At 38.9% G+C, this 24,816-nt stretch overlaps 1 protein-coding gene across 1 annotated transcript in view; it reads left to right on the forward strand.

The window, feature by feature from the left end:
- The window catches only part of IGF2BP3 (insulin like growth factor 2 mRNA binding protein 3), a 114,871-nt gene that overhangs the window by 12,445 nt on the left and 77,610 nt on the right, over positions 1-24,816 (forward strand). The window contains exon 4 of the mRNA XM_051786068.1: positions 13,012-13,060. Within this exon, the coding sequence (XP_051642028.1) occupies positions 13,012-13,060 (49 nt within the window). The remainder of the gene's footprint in view (positions 1-13,011; positions 13,061-24,816) is intronic.

Here is a 24,816-nt window from a genome sequence, read left to right on the forward strand (position 1 = left end):
CTGTGGATAACGCGCGTGGTTACAAACTATTAAAGCGTGTCTTTGAGGTTTGGGGGAGGAGAGGGAGGGAGTGATGCTTTGTTTTGAGGCTTTTGGTAGCTCCAGTTCTGGTTGTTACTGGTAGTTGCGTTTCATTGTATGGTCCAGTACTAGGCATGAAGCTGTTTGAAATAAGTTGAAATTTTGGGGAATGATCATGGAATAGATGAGTGAAGAAGACACACTTAGTAGTTCTAGCAAAAAATGGTTAGTAACCCCTAAAGAAGGATGAATTATATCTGTGGGTGAATCTTATAACATTGTAGGTCCTTAAGCTTTTTTTTTTGACTTGCTATTTTAGCTTTCTCTAGCTCTTTTTTAAAATGTTCGTAAATCCTCAGTTGTTGGTCATATCTGTATACAGATGGAACAGTTGAATTTAAAGGCTTTGAAAGGTGTATTTAAACTATACTTAAACTCTCAGGTAAGAGCAACTTGATCTACCAGTGGGGGTAAGTACCACCTAATTTAAGTATCTCTGTTTATGAATCAGTACTGTGTGATTGTAAAAATAAGATAGTAATTACTGCCTTGATGTGATAATAAACTTGAACATCTGTATACAAACTAAATTTGAAATAATTATCTGCTAAATAATTTATTAAACTTGGTCAAAATTATCATCTTCATTGATATGAACTTTGTTCCTAATTTGGATTTAAATACACAGCAAAGTGTTATGCCTTTGAAAATTCCAAGTCACTAAATGCAAATAATCTTGACATTAATGATGATTAACTTGTATTGTACTTACGTTTCAACTGGTTAGCTGTAGCATGATATAGGACTTTTCTCTGCATTGAAACTACCAGATACAAACTTACAATTTTGCTCAATTTAATACAAAGTGAACTAAAATAGTGTCAATGTTAAATGCTACATAAAGAATGTGGTTACCAGTGCAGAAATGTAAACTCTATTTTTTGTTCTCTGGTCATGGCAGTGTATTCAAATCTACAGTGACCATGAAAAAGAAATTAAAAATAATGGAGTTACTTAAAAGGTGATAGTGTCTATCCTATAATTGCTTTATATGTCACTACTTAAAGTCAGGGTAGATTTTTTAATAGTATTACTAAAGTGGAGGAAATTATTAAATATTAACTGTAAGGGTTGCTAAAGAAAATACTTACACCTCTTATATACAAGCAATTTTTCAAGCATAACTTGCCTTTGAAAGAAATTGTAGAATTGAAATATTGCATAATTTTAAGTCAGTGAACAATTGCATGTTAGTTGTTGACTTTTCCAGTTGAACAGAATGAAATGACACTCTAAGGCTTTAATCAAGCCCTGGTATGAAAGCTCAGGCATTGCTTTCATATATTATACTATATAAGCCTGTGTGCACTAATCAAAGCTGCTATGACAAAAGCACAGAAGATTGTTTTGGTAATTCTCAAAAATGAAGTTTAATGAAAGATATAATTAACAGTATTTCTATTAAGTAAATATAAAAAATTGCAAAAGACTCTTTACACACAAGCTGTGATGCTTTAACTATGCCAGTATAAATTATTTGCTGTGCATGTGGATTACATAGATTTATTTACCCTGGCCAAAATTGTTGCTCTAAAAAAAAAAAAAAAGACAACTTTGCTTAGTTGTTTTTAAATACTTTATAAATTTAACTTCTTAAATCAAATCAAAAAGCTAAATTTTTTCAGTAACCAGTCTTTAGATTAAACCTTAAAGCAGAAAACGTGTGCAAAGTGTGGGTGGTACTTAGTTTTGCATACCAGCTGAAAGAGGGTGCATTCTATACTTCATTGTATACTTTAAAGGGATAAAATTTTTTGAGAGGAGAATGTGCAGGTCTTCTAAATAACAGATAACTTCTAGCTGAAAGTACAGCTATGAAATGTTCTCTCAACACAGGTTTTTGTGTAATTAAGTATGATTTAGTTTTGAGGGGAGAATTCGTCAGAGAAAATTAGTAAAAAGAAATGAAAATAATATCTGGAAACCATAAACTGAATTTGTTTCTCTTTGCAAGTAACTTAAGTACAGAAAAAGCAATGTCGCTTTTTAAAAATTTCTGCATCTAGTGATGTTCAGCGTAAAAATGACAAAGCCAAACAGCAGAGTGTTCACATTCGGTGACTTGGATTTTGATAGGGTAAGAGAAAGGAAGGGAAATTATTTGGTGGTGACAGTACAAACCCCACATGTTCTAGCACTGCTCCGGTGAAGGTGTTATATCTCATCTGATTTAGGTCACTTAATCAGTTTAAGGCCACGTGGAATTGCCATTAGTAAGGGCCAGCACTTGAGTGCTCTTTCTTCTTGTTGGTATTCAATTAGTTCAACAAAGTGTACTAGTGAAATAATTACTAGAGCATCAAAGTGAAAATTGGTATCTGTGCAGTCTTAGCTCTAGTGGGCATCAATTTATACTTTGAAAGTTTCTGTATTATTTTAAACTTGTGTAAGGTTTATTGTACTGAAGCTATTGAGATGGAAGAAATTATTTATTTTAAAGCAAAGATAATAGGAAATGTACAGTGGACTTAATATCTCTGCTGTAAAACTGGCGAAGCATTCTACTTTATACCTGTTAGTGTGGTCTAGAAGACTTGTAAGAAATTATTTGTCTTTCCAGTATTTTTAAAATTTTTCTTGATTTGTCTTGAGATTGAAAGGTATAAAATATTTTTTAATCAAAAAAAAATTGTCATGTGAGCAAGTTAACTGCAGGTCTTTGTTAGGCTTCCCTGGAACATCAGATGAGGAGCATAGGATATCTTTCAAATGTTCAATTATCATGTCAGTATAAGATGTCCTCTTGCAAAATTGAGTAATATACATATTTATGAAAAACAGTAATAAAAATGGAAGTTTCAGTCAGGATGGATGCAGAGTGAAAGCCATGCATGTGCACACGCACACTCTACATTCTTTGAGTGGCTCTACACACTGGAAAGAGCCTGGAAACTGTGGCTGTACATTTAAAAGTGTTGATTTACTCTGTGCTCATGTTAATTCTGCTTTTAGTTTATCTAGCTCTTTTAAGCACCAGGATTATTCATGTTTTTAGATATTGTTATATAGACAATTGCCTAAATGAAGTAGGTTACCCCGTTAATGTTTTTTTTTATATCATCGAAGAGTCTTGCAAATGTTAAGAGAGCCCGTCTGGTAGCTAAAGTGTACATATACACTTAAAATCAGACTAGTGAAGATTTTTCATTTATTCTAGTTATAGCATGTAAGCTTTTTGAAATTAGATGGTGTTTTCAGCAGCATGAGTGTTTTATTGTTTTCATTTCCCAAACCCCATGGTAATCTTCATTTACTGAGATAATTTTAGGAACTGGACATCAATTTGTGCAGTTTTTGTAAAGTAGCCTGAGAGAGGCAGCAAACAGTCCTGTCTTTTAAAAAGTCTGTGTGTGGGGTGAAACAGTGAGGCAGTGGAGAAGTGGGATGAGTCCCTGAACTACCCTAATGCCACGCTCAGTTTAAATTCTGAAGTAGCTTGTTCCCAACCTGAATGTTTTAAATTGGATATTTAATGGCAAAAAAAAAAAAAAAAGTAGCAAAGGGAGGTTCCCTGCTTGCTGAGACTGTGTAACAGAGGTCTTGCAACTACACGCTGTAAAGGAAGAGCGGCTCTTGCTGTTTTGCTTCCCCTCTAGCCCCCCAAACCAGAACTGAATTAGTTTAATCTGGAGCATAGTGAACTCAAATTGAGTATGAACAACCTTAGCTTCACTTGAGCAGGACCTGAAAGAGACCAAAATAGGTTTGACTCCCTGTCTGTTGCTGTGGTGTAAGGATTCTGGAAAGCATTTCCGATGTTCTCTGCAAACACAAGGCTCGTGGTTGAGCAGTTGGTCTCAGCAGCATGGTGGCTACTGAGTTTGTCTACGAGTGCTGCTAATTTTATTTAGATATTTCAGTCTGAGAAGGGTGAATCACCGAGTTATTGTTAGATGAGATCTAATCTAGTGCCATACCTCCCATACCAAAAAAAGTTGCCAAAATTTTACATAGTACATGATATCTGTGTCACTTATTTCCATCGGGTTTCTAGCTGGTTTGTAAACTTCTGTGGAGTAAGAGACGGTTGTAGAGAAGATACACTGTGAGGGTGTATCCAGCAGCTGCTTAGAACAAAGTACCTTACTGGCTTTTTAATTATTGTGGTCTTGGTATCCTCTTTTACTTCAGAAATGGTAGTGAAGTATCCTAATCCACACCATTTCTTTCTCCTCCTTGGACTCTTTAAAAGAAGCTGAATTCCCTGGAAATTAAAAAAAAAAAAAGGGAGAGAGAACAGAAAAGGATTTCTTTTTTTTCTTTAATCTGCTGCTCCCCAACCCCTAGCTTGGTCGTGTATTGGAGGGGCACATCATATGCAAGTTTCAGTCTGGAGCTGCTTCTTACAGCTGATGTAAAGTTTCACAGTTAGTCCATAATGGGAATATTGCTTCAAGCAGCAGCCCCTGTGGACACTAGAAAAACAGGTAATGGGAGAAAAGAAGCCTTTAGCTCTTTTGGTGGCTGAAAGAAAGGAGGGGTGAGGAGGAGAAATAAAAGATGAGTGTGCCCCATCATTAAAGGATTAGTAGTTCATACTGATTAGGATATTAAGTAGACTTTTTTTTTTCCATGCTTAGAAGTACTTTTGCTTTTAAAAGTGTTATTTTCAGTCTTTCATATACCTCTTGAGTGTTTTCACTGTTATCCACATCCCAGTTAATAGCAAGTTAGTGGTAAGGTGAGAGAATAAATGGCAAGTGACCATAGCTTGAAAAAATTTGGTCAACAAAATCAGCTCTGTAGTACAGTTGTTTAAGGAAGAGACCCCTGCTCAGAGGAGGAGGGAAAGAGAAAATGTGGCATTTAGAAAAAACACACATATACCCTGCACCCCACATCAAACAGAGGGGAAGGAATCAAAATCAACCCAATTAAAAATAATTCAGTTTCTCCAAAGAGCTTTGGCATAGGGGAAGAGGCTTTAAATGCCACAAGGCACAAAGATAGACCCATTTTTCTAAAGGACACTAGAACTTCCCATTAAATTTAAAGTAATGCTTAATTCTTTAATTTAAAAAAAATGTAACAGCCTTCTCTCATTAACAACACCTGGAAAATGAAAGGTTTTTTAAAACAAGGAGTTCAACATTAATATGGTAATGGCAGAATCTTTAGAATTTTCTTCTTAAAATGCCTTTATGGTCCACTCAGGGGAATTTACAAATAATGAATATAAGCTTTTAGTCTAATTAGTCACGTGAAGAATTGTGGAGCTAAAATTCTAAAGCAAATGGTAACAGGTGAAAGCCTACTATCCAGCTAATCCACATAAACATGAGAACTTGGATGTGTCAGTGTAAGTCTTCTGGTTGTGCTTCTTGAGCTATCAGTCTGTCCACAAATGGGCAGACTCTTTCAGGGTATTCAAGTTAATCCTGCAAGGAGAGTGCAGCTCTGTGCCCAGTCCTTTGGCTGGTGGCTTTAGGGAGCAGAGCTGTGTGGTCGTACTGGCCCCATGGACAGCTGTCTGATTTTTCATCCTGGTGAAAAGTAGTAAATAAACTTGATGTTTCACAGGCACTGGTAGGAAATTTGATCATCAGCACAGAGGGATCTGTGAGGTAATCCAAGAGTGGTATTTTCATCCTGAATGCTGAGATAATGCACCTCTCCAAAGCGGCTACTTTGGTGGGTTTGTATGCGCAAGATGAAAGGGAAACAGTGTAGTTAGGAGCCAACTGTTATGTCTTGCATGAGCTTTGAGGAAAAAATTATCTTTGTCTAAATTTTGTGGAAAATCCTTACTCTGAGTGGTAGTAGGGAATGCTTTTAAATCTGGGTCTGGGATTAAATAATGAATCAACACAAAGAGAAGTATTGCTGCAGTTTGCCTGTGGCTTAGCCAGGCTTTGTCTACTTGAATTGCTGAATTGGGTTTGAAATTGGAGCAATAGCATTTCCTCTTCAAGTATTCTGCTGTCCAGATCAATGTGTAGAAATAAAAAGTGGTGATGTTTCTTAACAAGTCAGTATTTGAAACCATTCTCCTTTCTTCTGTAAGGTAAGTTCATCAAGATGAACTATCTGTTTTGCAAGCTAATGGCTTGATTTGATAAAATATAGTAACTGTCATCAGTGTGCCTTGTAATATACTAGAAATTAATTACCTTTTAATAGGAGTGATATAAACACTTCTGTTTTTCACTTAACTGAAACTGAGTTGGTTTTTAAAAGAAATTCAGAATACCTTCTTTTTAGGTAGGAAGTGTGACCCTTTGGTTTTCTATTTATCAGAAATATTTGTTAGGAAAAAGCAAATTGAGATATATAATTGCATATAAAATTTTATATATAAAAAGATGGCTTAGGATGAGCATTCAGTAGGCTTAATTTCACAGAATATGCTGAGTTGGAAGGGACTCACAAAGATAGAGTCCAACTCCTAATCCTGGACAGAACCATTTCCAGAAGTCACACCATGCACCTTGAGAGTATTGTCCAAATGCTTCTTGAACTCTGTCAGGCTTGGTGTTGTGACCACTTCCCTGGAGAGCCTGTTCCAGTTTCCAACTACCCTCTGGGTGAAGAACCTCTTTCTAATATCCAACTTAAACCTCCCCTGACACAGTTGTTTTAGGCCATTTCCTTGGGTCCTGTCACTGCTCACCACAGAGATCAGTGCCTGCCCCTCCTCTTCCCCTCACAAGGAAGTTGTAAACTGCAATGAGGTCTCTCCTCAGTCAATGCTTCTGGTCAGCCAGCTTTCAGTCAATGGACTTATTGCTGTTTGTTAGGTACTTTCAGGAACCAAATGTGAACATCTTAAAAACAGTTAAATGGCTGCTTAAACCCATGGAGTTTTAGTGTGAAGTCAGGGGGCAGGCAGCAGAGACTGCAACACCTCTTGCAGGACAGGTCACTCCAGTGGCTCAATCTGTATTGTCACCTCCATTTACCATGAAGAAAATAAGAACCCCCTTCCCTCACCTTGTAACGAAAAAAATGACTGCTGCTTTTTTCCCTAATCACACTGATATGAATTGAGAGTTAAGGATTATTTATTTTGTCCTGTAAACCTGCCCGTTTTTCTTCCCACTAAAAGACCATTAAAAACACTGATTCACTCTGTTGTGATCAAACATCAGCTACTTGAAGCAACCTGAGGGGGAGAAACTAATGAACTCTTTGTGGGGGGGTAGCTTTTGTGTGGGTTTTTTTCTTGCCTGTTTTTATTTTATTGGCTGCAGAGTAAACAATAAGACACCTCTTCCCTTTCCCTTATAAAATCAGTTGGTTGCCAACAGTTTTCCATTTGGCTATAGGAGTTGCTAACTTTGCCTCTATGGCTGTTCCTGTCAGGACTTTTTATACAGAACTTATTTCTTACCTTGTGGCATTATCCACAGTTCACAGAAGGGTTTTTTTTGCTGTGTGGTGGTATTTTTTAGTATTTCATCTCCAGCTGTCTATGTTCAGTTTGGGTTGTCAGTGAAGTAAGCCTGAGAATTGACTATTTTTGTCTTCATGCAGCTCTTTGTAGCTCAGGGAGAAAAATGGTTGTTTCAGTGAGTGGGTTTGCAGCGGCATCACATGTAGCTGTCAGAGCTGAGGACCACGAACTGGGAGACAGTGCTGGGGAGTACCAGCTCTGGGTGCTGGTGGCTATTGGCATACTCTGCATCTGTGCCATTGGTGTGAGGTGCCAAGACTTCTTCCAGGTAACCAGCATAGCAGTACCTACCGAGAATGGATGAAATGAATAAGCGCTTGCTCTTTGCACGTTCCTTAGAGTGGAGAAGGGAGACCATTTACTTTCTGTCCCATAGGTATTGAGTTCAAACAGTTGAATGAACTAACATTGTCAATGTTCACTTGATCTCCTTTCAAACATATTTAACTCTTTTTCCATAGGCTCTTGTTTAAAAGGAGTTCGTTTGTGCTTTGTGGGTTTAAGGCATTAAGGTTGTGTGTAGTTTGTATTATGGCTGCTGAAGTAAGGGTCTATTAAGTGTTGTTATTGTTGAGAAATGCGAATTGAGGAGCAGGAGGCAGCAGGTCTCTGGCGGAGGAAGGATGGTGAGAAGGGTCTCGTATGAGTGTAGTTACAACTGTGTACAAGTGCAGTCACTTGTTTATGATTCACTCTGAAATAGTCAAATTTTGACACACCTATGAGATACAAAAAATTCTGGACTGTGAGCAAAAGCATGATACTTTGTTGTTCTTTGCTTTAAAATTGTCTATCCTCTGTTATTTAAAATTATTTTCCCTTAAGGACATGTGTGGATCTGATGTGATTTGCCTTTGCTAAATGTCATATAAAGCATACAGTGAGATTCTATTAGTGAAAGTGTATAGTGAGATTTTATTTAATACAAGGATGCAAAAATAGACAATTTTGAGACCCTTTTCACTCAAGAGGAACTTGATATGTTGAAGGAAAAAAGTGATGTATATAGTGAAGGGCAGAGAAAGAAGGAAAGTATATATAAAAGAAAGGAAATACTAAAATTATGGCTTTTCTTTTTCCTTTCTCCCACCACCTTTTTCCTAAGACATGTCTAGTATTGTTTCATGTGTGTGGAGGGTTCTTGTGGGTTGGGAGCACTGGGTGTCCCTGTGCGTATGTTTGTTCTCTGTATTTACGTAAGAGAGATTACCCCTTCAGAGATCACTAAGATGGCTTTTAGTAAATTATCCATCTTTATGGTACTTTGCTCTTTCTGTCCCTGTGCACACGTGGCACAAATATGCTGCTTTCCTTGCGAAGGGACACAAGAACGGCTTTTTGTTTTACCTGTTTTCAGTGTTGTAGAGATATTCATGTCCCCCAAACACAAGGCTCCATGTCTCAACATCCCCAAAATAAATATGTTGGCATATGGTCCTCAGCAGTGGCTCAAAGTAACTGAATCCTGTTACCTGGATAGTACCTGAAAAGAAGAATTACGATATGTGCAATTTCTCAAATTAGAATGTGTGCAATTCCTCTTAAGAAAAGTAAATTATTGCCAAACAATTGCTTATGGACTAACCTTGCACAGAAACCAGAGAAGTCTGTTTTCTTCTTGCCTAATTAAAGGTGTTTTGGGTCTCTTTGAAAAAGAGAAACGAATGGGAACACCTGTTCACATGCTGTGAACATAGGTACCTTTCAAAAGCCTTCATATGATACAGAGCACAAACATAATTTGTGCTTTTTTTCAGTTGACATCTATTTGCAATGCCTATTTAGAATAGGAGAAACGAACTAAGAAATCTGCTTAAACTGGAAAAACTGCATACACGAGGCTTATGTGAGTCACATTGAGAGATGCTGGTAGTGTTTTACTAAGGATTTATTAAGACTAGGTGAGCTATGTTGTACATGCAACTATGGTAATAAAATACTGTGAGGGGATGAGAGAGGACTCTTTCTTGTTTTATGCACTCAGTGTGACTGCAAGTAGTTGTAGAGTAACAAAACTTGAGATTACTTCAAAACAGAACATACAAAGCCCTCTGTAGGGGTCTGCTGCCTGGGTTGCGATAGCTGTAGGATCTTTGCGTATACCATACTTAGCCAAAGAAAACCGTGTCATGAGGAAGATGGAAAGCATCCTAAAAGAGCTGACAGTGTCTGAGATGGGAGTGTATTTCCAGGAAGATCCTTCCATACTTTTCTCTTTCCTTTCCCCATCTATTGTGTGGAGTTTTGACCCTGTGCAAAAGTGTGCTTTCTGAAATCAGAGCCCATCCTCGTGGAAGCTGTTGCTGCTCTGGTAAATTCAGTCAGGACCCAGCTTTGTCCCTTACTCATTGCTATACACTCACGTTTGGTTTGGGATTTTTCCTGGAGTAGAGAGCTGATTTTCTGTGTGCTCACATGCAAGCAATAAAGAGAGTGCCTGCAAAATCACTCGTGCTGCCTTGCAGCGAGGAGATGTACGGGGCTGCCAAAGTGCAGGAAAAGAACGGGAGGGAGCGATCTCTGAGGAGGAGCTGCAGGTTATCGCAGCACATGGGAGATTCTGTCTCCATCTGCTCGCTGCTTGTTCAGTGCTTGTTCTGGTCCTGGGAACAAAAAACCACTTTGGTAATTTCTAGTTATTCTTTCTGTCTGTGGAGAAGGGCAGAGGGGGAAAGGGGTTACAAGCTTTGCGTATTTCTAGGTAACTTTAAGGGATATATTTCGATGCCTTTTTAACAGGGGCTAATAGTAACTGAAACGGGGAAATCTCAAAGCTGTATATGATCTTTTATCTAACACTGGTTCTATGTGGCTCCTCTCTTGGCTATGCAAAGCTCTATTCAATTATATTTTTTCCCTATTGCTAATTGTAATACAGAAAAAATGTAAAAGAATAAGTTTTTACATGCATCAGTAAACACCAGATTTCAAAGTTGTGCACTGGGTGACAAGTTAAAATTACTTACAGCCGAGAAACTGATGAAGGTATAAACAGTTCCAAATTAAATGGTGGGTATAGCTATTCTTGTATTTTTGAAGTGACCTTTCAGTTTTGTACAATAGGTGTCTCACTATTGCCATAAATTGAGGTGCACAGCAGGACTGTACCTGTTTTGTACTTGGCTTGCCATTTCCTTTGGCTGTTTATGAATGTGGTAGAGGAACTGGTAATTTTAAGGTGGCATTTCTTCCTTGCTTGTCTCCCTTAGTCCTCCTCCTTTTTAGGATGTCCAAGTTATTTCTGTGCTACAAATGTTGGCTGGCAGAAGTTCTAAATTGCATCACACTTTTCAGATCCTTGAAGTCACATGTGAAGGAAAAAAAACACCTCCAAACCTTGTGTTAGTCCTCAACAGTAGATGAGTAAAAGTAGAGATGGCTTTTTTGGTCCACCTTTCAGGTGTTGGACAGTAGAGAAGACACACAGGTTTCACACAGCTATCACCTCACATTTCATTTCAGAAGGAAAACCTACATAAGTGCTTCTGGAAAGGACTTTTCCACCCTCCCTTTCTCACCAGTGGATATACACAGCTCAGTGTGAGCATTTGTGGCCAAACTTGATGTGGAGCTGGGGTGAGACCTCTTGTTCCTGTCGTGGTGGGCAGGGCTATTGGGCTTGGATCCTTCTGTGAGTGGCACTCCTTGCTGTGAAACTCATGAATTTCAATTTGAATCTACAAGTGGGAGAGAGTAATGGCACAACAGTTTGAAGCACATTGAATAGCATATTAGCTACCAGTTTTGTGGTTTGGGGGTTTTGCAGTATTAAAATTTCCCAGTATTTCTAATATTGAATGAACATCCCCTTTTATGTTCTACTTTAGGACCCAACTTCCAAGTTTCAGGTTGCTGTGTGAGATTATTTTGATATTTCAGAGCAGTATGTCGCTACTTCAGGGCAACTGTTTTGTAGCATTATTGCTAGCTGAGTTTAAGGAAAACTTTGCAGACTTCAAGGAATTTTCTGCTCTCAGTGAAGCAGCTCCTGACTTCCCTTGCTTTATTGAAAATGAAACCTTAAATAGGGTTGTGTGTGGTTTGGTTTTTTTGTTCTCCCTTCCTTGCCTATTTATATGATCAAATGATGAAATGTGCTCCTACTTGCTTGAGAGAGAGTAAAAACAGCTGAGAAATGCTGCACAACCAAGACCTGTTCATCTTTTCTGGCAAAAAAGCATGCTTGTCGCTTGATCTCATGGTTGCTGTAGTGTTGGGGGTTGACACTGCCACATGAGGAGCTGTTTGGGCAAGGTGGCTTTGTGCTATGACCTCCGGCTGTGCCTTGGACAAAGCCTGTTGAGAAAAGCATTTCAAGATGTAATACACTCACTGCAGGCCTGGGTAGGTGGTGGTATTAGGGAAAGGAGTGTATTTTAAAAGGTTTTGAGGGGAAAAGGAAAGCTTTTGATTTTATTGCTAGACGGGAACACCTCTAAAACTTGTTTTGCTGCAAGACTTCACTGACCTGTACAAGTTTAACTGTTATAAAAAGCCCTTAAAGTGTAAAGCATTTTTTTTTTCTCTGAGAGGTCAGTATTGAGCAATTAAAATGTGAAGTAAAACTGTTTGGACCCAAGACACTTATTTTAGCTGCTTTGGTGAACCAAAACGTAACTGAGACCTTCTAAACTAGACTGCTCTTTGTTGTCCCCTCTCCTGTCCCCAGAGCTTCCCAGGATGGGCAGGCTGACCCTACTAGCTCACTCTACCTGAGCCCAGCCGAAACTGTTACTCTACACATTCTTGTAAATCCCAGGGGGTTTGTGGCATCTCCGGCATTTATTTGTTCTCTCACTTTGGGGGAAGGGACGAGACAAAGGACTTGGCTGTGAAGGCAGCCAACACACTGCCAGGCTTTGCAGTAGCACTTCAAAGTGAATGTTTTGTTTACTAGATAAATGAAAACCGATGTAAATTTGGGGTGAAAATACAAGGAATTTACTAGACTCTTACCCTCTCCTCCCAGTCAGGGAGGAAGAACGTTAGTCATGTCAATGTTGGAAAATAGTCCATCATTAAACTTTTCATTAATCTAATATCAAAGCAAATGTATTAATTCAAATTTGTATTCCCTATCTTGAAGGAACGTAAAATCCTGAAGTATTTTCCTGGTGGATTCACAAAACAAAATAACAACAAAAAATTCTTAAAGTGTGTGAAGGAGAACCCAGTACAAATATATGGGATTATCACACCCATTTATAACAGAGAATTAGATACTGAAGTCCTTAAAGCAGAAATAGAAATAGTCTACAAGAAAAGTGGAGACTTCATGGAATGTAACAGCTGTCAAATGTGTAACAAGTATTTCTGTAACAGCTCTTTAGACTTGAAATGGTTTTGACCTGACATTCCCCCCTCGGCGATCTGTTGGGTTTTTTTGAGTTGTGTATTTGGTTTTGCCCCTCTTAGTATGACAGATGCTTAAATGTATGACACTGCTATGTATAGTCTATCTTGCAATGATGTTTTCTTTCCGTTTTTTTGTTTTGTTTTTTTTTTTTTAAATGCTATTTTCTTTAATTTATCTACAGGAGTCGGAAGCTTCAGATCAGGAATATCCCGCCTCACTTGCAGTGGGAGGTAGGAAGTTACTTTAAAAAAATTATATCTTTGCTTAAAAACTGTTTGTGTTTCTCTCTTTATCCACAGGACTTTTCCCCTTCCCCCACCTTTTACTTGCTTTGCACACACCACCCATTCTGTTCTGGGGAAAAATCCTTTGGAAGAGGGAACAATAGAGCCTTCTAAGCAATTCAGATAACTGCCTTCATTTCTGCTCTCCCAGCTAACCATAAAAAATGTTGAAATGGATTCTTTGGTGAATGCTGACTTCCTGATGCAGTCACTCTCTTTGACTGAAAGCTTGTCCGTTTTGGACCTGGTGTCTGGTGTATGAGTTCAATAAACTTAAAACAAGTTCATATTTAAATACTTGACCAAACCTTTACAGAAGCAGAAACGTAATGCTGATTTTTTATTTTTTTTTTTTTTTGAGTGGTGGGTTTTTGTATTTTCCTAGCTTCTCTATAGTGGTGGCATTTTGGCAAATTGTTTATTCATGTTATTATGGTTATTGGTTATCCTCAGTATAGTGTATACTTCCTGCACTTCACAAATAGCATTCTAATTTTTACAGTAGATGGACTACCGTAAGAACAGGTTTGTTTTCTTTTTTCTGCCTTGTATGTGTGGTTAAAATGTTGTTCTCATGTTTTATTAGTGATAAGTCATTCTTTTGCCTGAGGGAGATTAGAGGGCAGAGGGTTTGAGGATATAGCTCTGGTAGCAGTTCTCCAGGAGGTTTGGTCTGCCTTCATTTAACTTTCCATCTTTAGCAACTTCTTTGTTTGCACTACTTGATTGCTTCTTAGCTTTAAGAAAAATGGAGGCATTGGTCTGTTTAACCTAGGCTGTCAAACTACAGGGTTTCTGTAAGGTACCAGCACACATTGCCTCTCATTGCTTCAGCCTGCCTTTTTGGTGTCTGCTGTCTATATAAGCTTTTCCTCTGCACTTCCCAGACCTTGTGTACCCCTCAGCTGAACAGTATCCAGTCGATACCCTTATTTCAAATCCATAAGTGTTTTTTTTTTTTTTTTTTTGGTCAAACTTCTGGGAAGAGTAGTTATAGAAACAGTTGAGGGTGACTAATTTGAAGATTAACTTATTTTTTGGTACCAAATTCCTCTGAGGATTTTGTGTAGGAACAGTATCAGAGCAGAAGCATACAATTCAGAGATGTGATTAAACAGGGATGTAAGCACTGTTAAGCAGAGTACTTAAAAATGCTTCTACCTGCTTATGCCTCATTACACATTTGTAGCTAATTTTGCTTGTGTATTACAGATATCTACTCTGTTTCCTATCTATTTCCTGATTTTTAAAAATTATTTCCCTCTTCTCTATTGCTGCAGTTTCTGTGGTGACATCTGGTCTCAGACAGATGTTGTCTTTACCTACCTTTTTAAAACACTATATCTTCCTAACGCTCCCAAGGAAGAGTTAAAATTGTCCCTATTAACATAATCTCAATCTTGCCTAGATGTCCTCAAGTTACTTGTACAGACTTGATCCTTTGAGTACAAAATTTAGAGACCTGAAAACTTCTACAATACTTTTGGATTCTCTTGCAACATCAGGGCTGCTTGCCAAGTACAGTTTGTCCACTAACTTCCTAAAGTTTTTCTTTGTAAGTGCTGGTGGTCTGGCACCTCTGCACTTAAGCAGGTAAGCTTTGTATACTCGCAAAACAGTGCTGATGATAAAATACAACAACTGGTGATTAAATTCATCAGGGAATTGTCTTATGTCAGTTTACCTTGGGCTCTGGTATCTTTTGTTGATGCTAAAAATCCTTGAAAAAACTTCCTTTGAGCTCTGTAAGAAAGCTTTTGATTCTTCCTTAAAACAAGTTTTGGTAGGGAGAGTAGAAGTTGATACATACAGAGAGGTATTTATATTGAAGCAATGTTCTTACAGAATATTTTCTGAGAGGCTGATGTGTTAGTGTGCCTGTGTGTCAGCTGGAGTGATTTTACTTAAATTGTGTCTTATAGTCCCTCTGTGCCAATTTTCTTGCCTCATCGCTTTTGTTAATTCCTTGAATCAGAGCTGACTTCTAATGGGTGTGAAATCCTTAAAACCAAACCAAAAAACAACTGATGAAAGAGGTCCCTATGTTAGCTAATCCATTGGCCCTTGTGTATGTTCAATATTGAAATACAAAACACACTTAGTACCCTGCAACACCTTTCCTTGTACTGTGACATAGAGATATGTGAAAAGAAGATTATTGTTCTTGTGAAGTTTCTTCCCTTAGTATAGCCACTCTTAGTAAGGTTACAGTGTCATTCTTTGCAAAAGTTGAAGTAATTGTCTTGCTTTGGTTTTGTTGTTTATAGAAACAAGCTTTTTACGTGGGAAGCCCACAGGAGTGTCCCTAGCAGTCAGTGTGCATGCCTCTAGTTCAGTGCTTCACAGCTGTTCTTGTTGTCAGTGTGTCACACAGTGGTACCTGCATGCCTTGAGCCATGTGGTACTGGGACCCAGTGAGCATCTCTGCACAGAGATGGTCCTTGGCTTATAAAAAAACCCACCCACAAAGCGCTCTTATAATAAGGAAGGCATCCATAATGTTCTCAAGTGCAGCTTGTCAGGTTTGGAGAAAGCAGGTCTGGAAGTGTGGTAGGGGTGGGATATGCTGGTCCCGCAGGAATGTAGCTGAAGTGCTTGTCGTGTGAAGTGTAACAATTCTGTAGTAGCTCCCACTTCTGAGCACCACAGATAGTAGTTCTGCCTCCTGGTTTTCAAAACCAGAAAAGCTTTCAGGGAATATTGAAGCTTAATTTGAATTGAGAATGTTTTGAGATCCATCAGCTGATGAAGGTGCCCCATTATTAATACAGGTCCTTTGTTCTCCATGCAGGTGGAAGCTGTCTTTTGAGATTCATGAAATGTTGGAGTAAATCAGTTTCTGGTGAAAACCTTGAAACTATTCCACTGGTGTACCCTCTTATCTTTCTAAGAGACATGCATGCCTATTTAGTAAAATCTAATGCCTTTAGTAGCACAGAAGAGAGAAAACATCAAACTTTAGGGATAAGGAGTCTTTGACTTCCTCTTGGAAGTAACTGGGTATTCTGAAAACTCATGTGATAGGACGCTTGACCCATAGTTATTCCATATAGATTGGGAAACAGTGATGTAAATGGCCACAAAGTAGCAAGCGTCTATTAGCAAGACTTTTCATGAACCAGATACATAAATTCAGATTAGCTATTTGCTTTTCTGGTTGCCTTTTTTTGAGAAAAATATTCCAATTAGTGTTCTCCTTCACATAGGTTGAAGTTACTGAACAAAATACTGACTCTTACAACCAACCATAGTAATTGGACTTGTAGTTGTTTCCCTGTGTAATATAAGACCTCACTGTGTACTTATTAGACCATCATGGTATAAGTAAAAAAGGTAAGATAACCTTTTTAGATTATATTCAGGTTTAAGTGGTGGAAAAAGAGGCAGATAATGACCTGCTCTAATCTGCTGAGTTACTACTTTGAAACAAAACCACAAGGTTGCTATTCTGAAGAGCTCACTTGAAAAATGCAGCTGTAAAAGATAAAATTCTAATTTATTCCAAGTCATTCGAGGTTAAGTTTGTACAAAACTTGTCTGGTGATTAATTTGAACTTCACAAGATTTTTGGCAAGGTTCTGCAGGTTCCTGTATGTGTGGGTTGGGTACTCTTATACTCCTTGCCCAGCTAGGAGGTGGAGGGAAGGCGGCAACTCTGTCTGAACTAAGAAAATTTAGAACTTGCCTCAGACTGCATTTGGAGTCTGGACTGGTAGGTGATTATCCAGGATCATGTTCTCTACTTATCCAGGAGGTCATTTGCATCTTCCCCCTTCCCTCACTGGACAGTCTGTGTTTGAGGACTCTGGATCAGTGACCATGTTCCATAAAAGCATCATCACTTCTGCTGTGCATCTTCTCCCTCTTGTTTTGCTTACATATAATTTGCCTATAGAGGTTATTGTATCAGTTTAGTAATTTGGAGAACACATGCATGATCAGATTTTATTTTTTAAATAAATCATTTTATCTTGTTACAAAGTCTTTTGTGAGGCAAAACTTCAAACAGTTAGTGCATCATTTTTAGTGATAGTATGTGGTTATACCTCCCCCCCCCACGTTTCTCTCCTTACTTGTCAAATACAAAGTCCAGACTGATCCTAAGAATCATGACTAGTGAAGAATTTGGCACACCACCTTTTTCTGTTCTCCACATATACCAGTCTCAACTCTTTCTCATTGGAAATGACTACCCTGGCTCTATGATCGCTGCAGGAAAGTAAATAGATCTGTATTACTCTTTCCTGAACTGCAGTCTGTAAGATACTGATTTGACTCCTAATTTGTAATGGCAAGTACTCTCTCACTTAGCTTGTGTGTATTCAGCACTGGAGGTGTATTTGCAAGACAAAATTATATGCCTTCTGGAAGGAGATCTAGATGTGGTGATTTAAAACTGAAGTACCTAGAGTTTGTTTCTGATTTAACACGATGGGGATTTGAGTTGAGTTCTCTGTGAAGGAACTGTGGTGTGCAATACCACCCCCTTTACTTTCTTTCAAAACATTTTAAAACTAGCATCTACGGTTTAGAAGATGCTTCAAGAAATTTTCTTTCCAAATATTTTTTCCATGTTTAGTGAATAAAACACTAGAGAACAGACTTCCAGGACACAGATGGTGCCAAAAATGGCACTTGCTGGCTCAGCAGGAAGGTAGCTGTTGAAGAGTTCCTACTTATCTTCTGTGGGCTTATTTCCTTCTTGGTTTGGATGAAGCAGATAAACAGATAGTGTTGATGAACTTGGTAACAAAAAAGGTAGACTAAAAGCCCAGCCTGTGAAGTGTGAACCTGTTGTGTGAGGAAAGAAAGCAAGAAAAATGCTGTGAATGTGTATTCCTAGCTTTGCTGTGAGACTTGCAGGTTGCTTTCGGGGACAGAAACGTGTGGGAAGGAAGGTCTGGTTTAGCTCTTCCAATGGCAAAAGGATGTTGCTAAACAGGGTTTGCTTTCCCTCACTTTTTGATGGAAGTGAAAAATGAAGTCTCGTAGTTATGCTGAGACTTCCGATGTTTCAGATTCCCCAGGCAGAAGTTGTAATGAAAAAGGATTTCTGGACCACAGTTGCAAAGTGACTTCAGTTTCTGCACTGAGATTTGTCAATGCAAGAAAGCTTTGAGCCATCTTCACCCATCTGCATATTTTGTAAGAAAACTTTCAGTTTCTTTGAAAGAATGGAGACTGACTCTGTGAGCAAATGTTTGTAAATCTTACAGCGCACATAACTGTCCTGAGGATCTGTAGTAGCTTGTGTCACTGCTTTGAATAAGACAGCTAAGCCGTGTGGGATGGGTTGTTTGTTCTTTAAACTAGAGATGCAGCATAAAAACTAATCTTGATGAATGGTACCTGCTTAAGTTGCAGCTTATTTTAGAATACCAAGGATATGAAGAGGATAGGTGGAGAACTTGTAGGTTTTAAGGAAGGAAAAAACCACCATAAAACTATCGCAATTAAGTTAGGATTATACAGAATAGATATTTCTCATAAAGCCAAGATGTAAAGAGGAAATGCAGAAATGAGCCAGAGTTACAATGAAAAGAATTCTAGAAGTAAGGTGAATCAACAGTAAAAACATTTAAAATATACTGAAATACAGTCTTTCGCCTCAAGCATCCTCCAAGAATCCCAACTTAACGTAGTGCTATAAAAATAATGTATAGCTATAAAAATGCTAGCAGAACACTAAGCATGCACAAATCTGTTACTGCCTGCTAGGTATGGGAATCTGGTAGGGATCTTTGAGGAGGAAACAGAAAACAGTGTGCTACATTAGGCACTAAATTGTACTTTTTGCCAGTTACTACTTGTCCTATTCAGCAGGTGAATGGAGAACAAGTTTTTCTGTTCTCTGCATCAGTCTTTTATATATTTGAAGACCTGTGTTGCTTAGGGAGGGTTAAGAGGAAAGTTTAAGTTCTTTCAGTCTCTTCTCAGGACTCTTATTTCTAGGCTATTGATTGTCCTTAAGTCTGTCACCTGGGGATGTCCCATGAGGCTTTGCCAGAGTAGTTTCTGTAGTTTAAGATCACTTTGAGCTCTTGTCCTCTGGCATAATGTCACTTCATTTCAGCCTTGTGCCATCTTCAAATTTAATAAACACAAAGTTGGTACTACACTACACGGGATGGTCCTTGCAAACCCCATGAAATAGAGCCCTTTAGTTTGACAGTAGGCTGGTAATGACTGCTACCTTACAGTAATCACAAAGTCAGCTTCTCGCCTGCTGTTGTACTGTTGTCAGTGTTTGCCTGATTAGTCTGTTGTAGGGGACAGTATGAAAAGCCTTTTGAAGGGAGATTCCCCTTCCTTCCCCCATTAATTCTGTTGTAATGAGAAACTTGAGAGATTTATCAAGAATTATGCACATCAAACAAAGTTTGAGTGTTGATCTCCTGCTTATTTTCATTCCTAACTACAGGATAGAGCAGCCTCTGGGGCAATGCAGAGCCTCAGAAAGGCACTGCTTCCTCTTGATCTTGGATCTATACACAGAGGACTGCCTGTGCTCCTCTTCTGCCAAAAAAAAAAAAAGGGGGGGATGATAATCTTTCCTTCCTATTATCTGACCTTGGACCCACACTCCAAATTAACTATTTTGCCTGAGCTGCACATATTTTCCATCATCTTGCTGGGCTTAGCTGCAGGTGAGGCAATCTGATATAGGAAAGAGACCATGTCTGTGGCAGACCACTCACTTTTGTACTTCAGACAACATACTGGCTTGTGTTGGGGTTTAATTGCCTGGATTAATTATAGGGGATGATATTTACAGGTATATGTGAAGTAGTAAATACCTCTTGCAGGTGTTTTAAAGACAGGGTGTGGTAGTGAAGGTCCTTGGATAAACATGCAACATGTGTATTTCTCACTTGGAATGATTTATTCATATGAATGTGTTGGTTACAGATCTGCTGATAATTGTCATACGGTTTTGTAAAAAAGGGAAAAATCTAATGAGCAAAGTTAATTTTCTTCAAGAATTGGGCTTCAGTGTTTATTTAAATCAGGATCATACTAAAAGCAGTTAACAGTGATACTTTTATCAAACATCTGCCCATGTAAGAGTTAATATCCTAGAAATTCCTACTGAAGATATTTTGCTGTTCTTTTATTATAGTTGTAGGCTTAGAAAAGTAACATTGCATTAGTTAACACAATTTTTTCTCTAGGAAACTTGTAGTAGCTTAAACAACAAATAGAGAAGTTAGAGGTGAGTTCAGGGCTCTGTTGTGCTAAGCACCTAGAAGATACAGAAGGTGGTCTTCCAACCACAGGAGCTAGACATAATGCTAATACTCTGTTTCAAAGAAATCTGAAGACTCACCAGGTCAGAGCTGGCTTGACTGACAGACTTTGGAGGTGTGAAAGTTGCCCTTCTTCCTCCAGGTGGTCAAGGTGGTAAGTTGAAAGAAGAGGAAGTAGATGATTTTGGGCTGTGCTGCAGGAAATCTGTTGGGTGGTTGTTCACACAGCCACTTCAAGTTGTATGGCAGAGGCAGGAGGGTTGGCTGAGCAACTTTCAAAGAAGGTGCTGTGAAATGCCACAGCTTTTTGACCATGATCTGAAGCAAACTGAGTAGTTTGGGGCATGATTTGTGAGATATTGTTTAACCTTGCTGTGGAGAGGGCACACAAGGAGTGGAGAGACGCTTCCACTTAGACTTGAGACTTTCAATCTATTGTCTCATCTGAGCCACAGCTTTGTGATTCAGTGAGTTGTCTACATATCTGTGTTGGAGTATGAGCTGCTTCTGTCTGTGATGGGCTCTAATTGTCAAAGCACAGAGAACTGGTGAGTGTTAAAAGCGGCCATTCCAACTAAGACATACATAGTCTTTGTCTACGTACATAATCTTCATCTTTGGAGACTACATTTAGGGCCCTATATCCTATTTCTCTTTCAAAATTCAGTGGGAGACCCTTCAGCCAAGTGAAGGGTCTAAAAAAAAAAAAAAAAAAGGAATGTTTCAGTGCAACTGTTTGATTAAAAACTTCTCTCCCCATCCAAATTGGTTCCGTTGTCCCGTGCCTGACATGAGGAAAATGTCTGTTTTCATTACTGGTTTTTGATCTTCTGGATAAAGAAAAGCACAACATGTAATCCCTTAACTTTTCAGAAATATTCTAATACTTATAACAGCTGTTAGTGTGCAAGAATTTTGGCATTGTCAGCATGGGGTTGGTTGGCACTGTTAAAACAATGTGTTGCTCACAAGCTTAGAATGATATAGTTCTTGTTTACCCTGTCACTAACAGTGACTACAAAACTTGAGAAATCTTAACAGATACACAAAGTTTGCTTAGTTCAAAACACTTTTTTGGAATCCAACCACCAAATCTTACTTTTTATCTGTGGTTCTAGAAAGGTGTCAGTGAAAACCTTTGTTCAAGGGTTCAGTTGACAAAGTGTTACATCCCTTAGCTATGATTTTTACTTAAGGAGTCACTTTATTCATGATGCAACCTCTTTATCCAACATTGTGATGTGTTTTTTCTTAGAATTACAAGACCATTCAGATTGGAAGGGATCTCAGGATCTCTAGTCCAACTTTCTGTTCAGAGCAGCACTCTGTCGAATTCAAGCCACATTGCTTAAAGTTTTGACCAGTCTTGGAGACCTTTAGGAATGCAGGTCATGCAACCTCTCTGGGCAACCAGGTCTAAGGACTAATTATCCTGTTGGTGAGAATTGTTTTCCTTATACCTGGTGAGAACATCTGTTCTATCAACTTAAGCCTATTGTCTCCTGTTCTCCCACCCTACACCTCTGGGAAGAGCCTGGGTCTGTCTTCTCAATGACCTCTAGGGCAGGCTGCTGCTATGCTCCCCCCACAGCTGTCCATTCTTGGGCTCACCAAGCCCATTTCCCTCAGCCTTTCTTCAGTAGAGAGGCATTCCAGCCTCCAACCATCTTGGTGGCCCTTCATTCCAGGTTCTCAATGGGTGTCTTGTACTGAAGGCCCCAAAACTGGATGAGGTATCTACATGTGATTGGTTATCCCCTTTAACTCAACATCCATTAACTTTCCTCCATCCATTGCCTGTGCTTCTGTTAATATAGCCCAGGTTGTTGTTGACCTTATTTGCTGCCAAGACACAGACATGGCTCATATTCTGCTTGCTGTCCAACACCACTCTGTGTGGTCTTTTCAGCAGAACTGCTCTCCAACCAGGCAGTCCTTAGCCTGCACTCATGTCCAGGGGGTTATTTCTTCCCCAGTGCAGGACTTTGCATTTATCCTTGTTAAATTTCATCAGGCTGCTGCTAACTGTGCCTAGGTCTCCCTGTGAGGCATGTTAACTGTTCTGCTCAGTTTGGTCACATCCCCAAACTTGAGAGTAGTGCAACAGCTCTTTCAGGTCGTTGACATAGATATTAAGTGGGGCAGGCTCTGGGACAAAATACTTGTTACTGACCTCCAGGTAAAGTGTGGGCAGGTAGGGTACTGTCCTCTGAGCCTGACTGTTATTCAGTATAGCATCATTACTGAACATTAAGCTAGATATGGAATCTCTGCAATGCACAGGAGAGGAAACATGCCTGGGAATTGTATTGCATCTCTGCAGATAGAACTTAGACTGTTTAGCCATTGCTGGCTAAATTTCCTTAAACACAATGATAAATTAACCCATTGTTCAAACCACCCTTAATTGAGACAGCCCTGAAGCAAAATAAGTAGCACCAACACACTACTACTTTCTTCATTTCACACGTAATCACATGATCTTGTTTCCCAGTGGTACTCCAATAGCATAAAAAACAAACTGCCAAGGGGCTACTTGGTGAAAACTGTAGCTTCTAAAAACCTGCAATCTCAGATTAGCAAACTGTAACAAAAATCACAAAATATGCTTTTGACCTATGAAATAGTATACTTTTTTTGATAAGAAAAATGTACTTATCCCTGTCAAAGCTATTGACATAGCTTTCCTTTGCCTTTCATATGTAAACTTACTCTTTCCTAGTTATTCATGCTACCTGACATCTAAATCTTGCTCGTTTTAGTTTTTCTGTGTGAAATAAGGAACCAGTAGTTAGTACTGGTCTTCCACTGAAGTGCTGGTTTTAGATGTTGGAAGTGCAGCCCAAAAATTCCTGATGAAATTAGATGTCTGTACCTTTTGTGTTGGCATGCATGAAGCTGCTGGTCAAGCTATGTGCTTTTATAAACAAACATGCCCTTCAAGCATTGCAAAATTAGCGTGTTATAAATGTGATTAAGAAACTAGTTACTTCTGTCTGCTCTTGGAGAAGTTCTGAACTAATTTCAGTTACCTGCCTTGAAAGAAGACATCACTAGCAGGGACTGCTGCTTCAGACTTACCTGTTGTGTAACTTGAAAAGAATTGAAGGAAATGCACAAAGTTGTTCCTTGGGCAATAATAGGAGAAATGTTATGAGCTCTTGTTCATGGTAGCCAAAGGAATAGAAAAATGTTAACTTCAAGTGACCTCAATGATTCTTAATCCACTTAGTTTATGCATGAAGAACATAAAAACAGCAACACTGGGTCAGAAGAGATGTTAATATAGTCATGTAAGCCACCTTTGCTGTGCCTTGGGAGGGGTACAGGAATAAGGGCAAGGACACAGTGATAATTCACTGTATGCCAGAGCACTCTACTGGCTTCTGGCATTTTGCAGCCCTGACACCTACTGATAGTAGTTTGTATTTGTGAAATATGGTGAGTTTGTATTTGAGAAATCAATCTAGGATTTCTGTGGGCATGTTCTTGAACCAATGCAAACTCCTGGCATCCACAATATACTGCAGTGAAGTGACATGGTTTTAGGGCATGTTGCAGGAAAAACCATCTCATTTCACATGGTTTGAACTTCCACCTACCTCCCAGCTCCTATATTGGAAGAATGAATAGCAGTAGAATAGTAATAGCTCTGTTACCTTTTCTCCCTTTCTATTTCCCTTATTATTTTAATGATCTTTATTCCTCAGCCATTTCTTTTTCTTTCTGAAGAACTATAGCCTGCTGAGTTGTTTTTGGAAGCTGTTTCCCATTCTTTGATTATCTTTGTCCATTCATGGAAGTTTTAATTGATTTGGCGTTGAGGACCCAAATCTGCACATAGTTATATCATTCATTTTAGGTTATTTCACTTTATGAAGGTAGTTGCTGTCAGAGGTATTTGTGTATGCCTTGGGTTTTGCTCCTTTAAACAAAGAAGAGCTGCCATAAAACTAGTGGAAAGCTAATCACTGGAATGGGGTTAGCTCCTTATGTCTCAAGAGATCAGTAGACTTTTCTTTTTTATGATGGCCATGGGAAAAATCGACATTATCAGTAGTGCAGATCCTCCTCTGGGCATGCTGCTGGTTGCCAGGAAATGTTACATTTGAATCATATGCGTACCACATGTTGACCTAACTTTATGCAAGTGGCTCTTGTGTGGAGGGAGGGAAACAAAATGTGATTATTTCCAAGGGGCTGGCTAGTTCCTGTTCAGCTGATTCTATAAAGCAATGGTAGTCAGCACATCTCTTCTCACAGCTGTGCTTTAGGTGTGTGGGACTTTTGTCTTGTTTGCTGGCCAGGCAGAAACTGGCTCTTGGGCTACCTCTCCAATGAGCAAGTCTGCTGTGGTGCTGCTCCTGATACAAGTCTTCTACTTCATTTCTACGTGTACCGGCACATTGCTGCATTACCTGTGTGTTCCCTCCCACACTGACTGTTTTGGTTGTA

The sequence above is a fragment of the Manacus candei genome, unplaced genomic scaffold, assembly GCF_025592945.1.
Source record: "Manacus candei isolate 608988 ecotype Guabito, Panama unplaced genomic scaffold, ASM2559294v1 h1tg000021l, whole genome shotgun sequence".
In the NCBI taxonomy this organism is placed as follows: Eukaryota; Metazoa; Chordata; class Aves; order Passeriformes; family Pipridae; genus Manacus; species Manacus candei.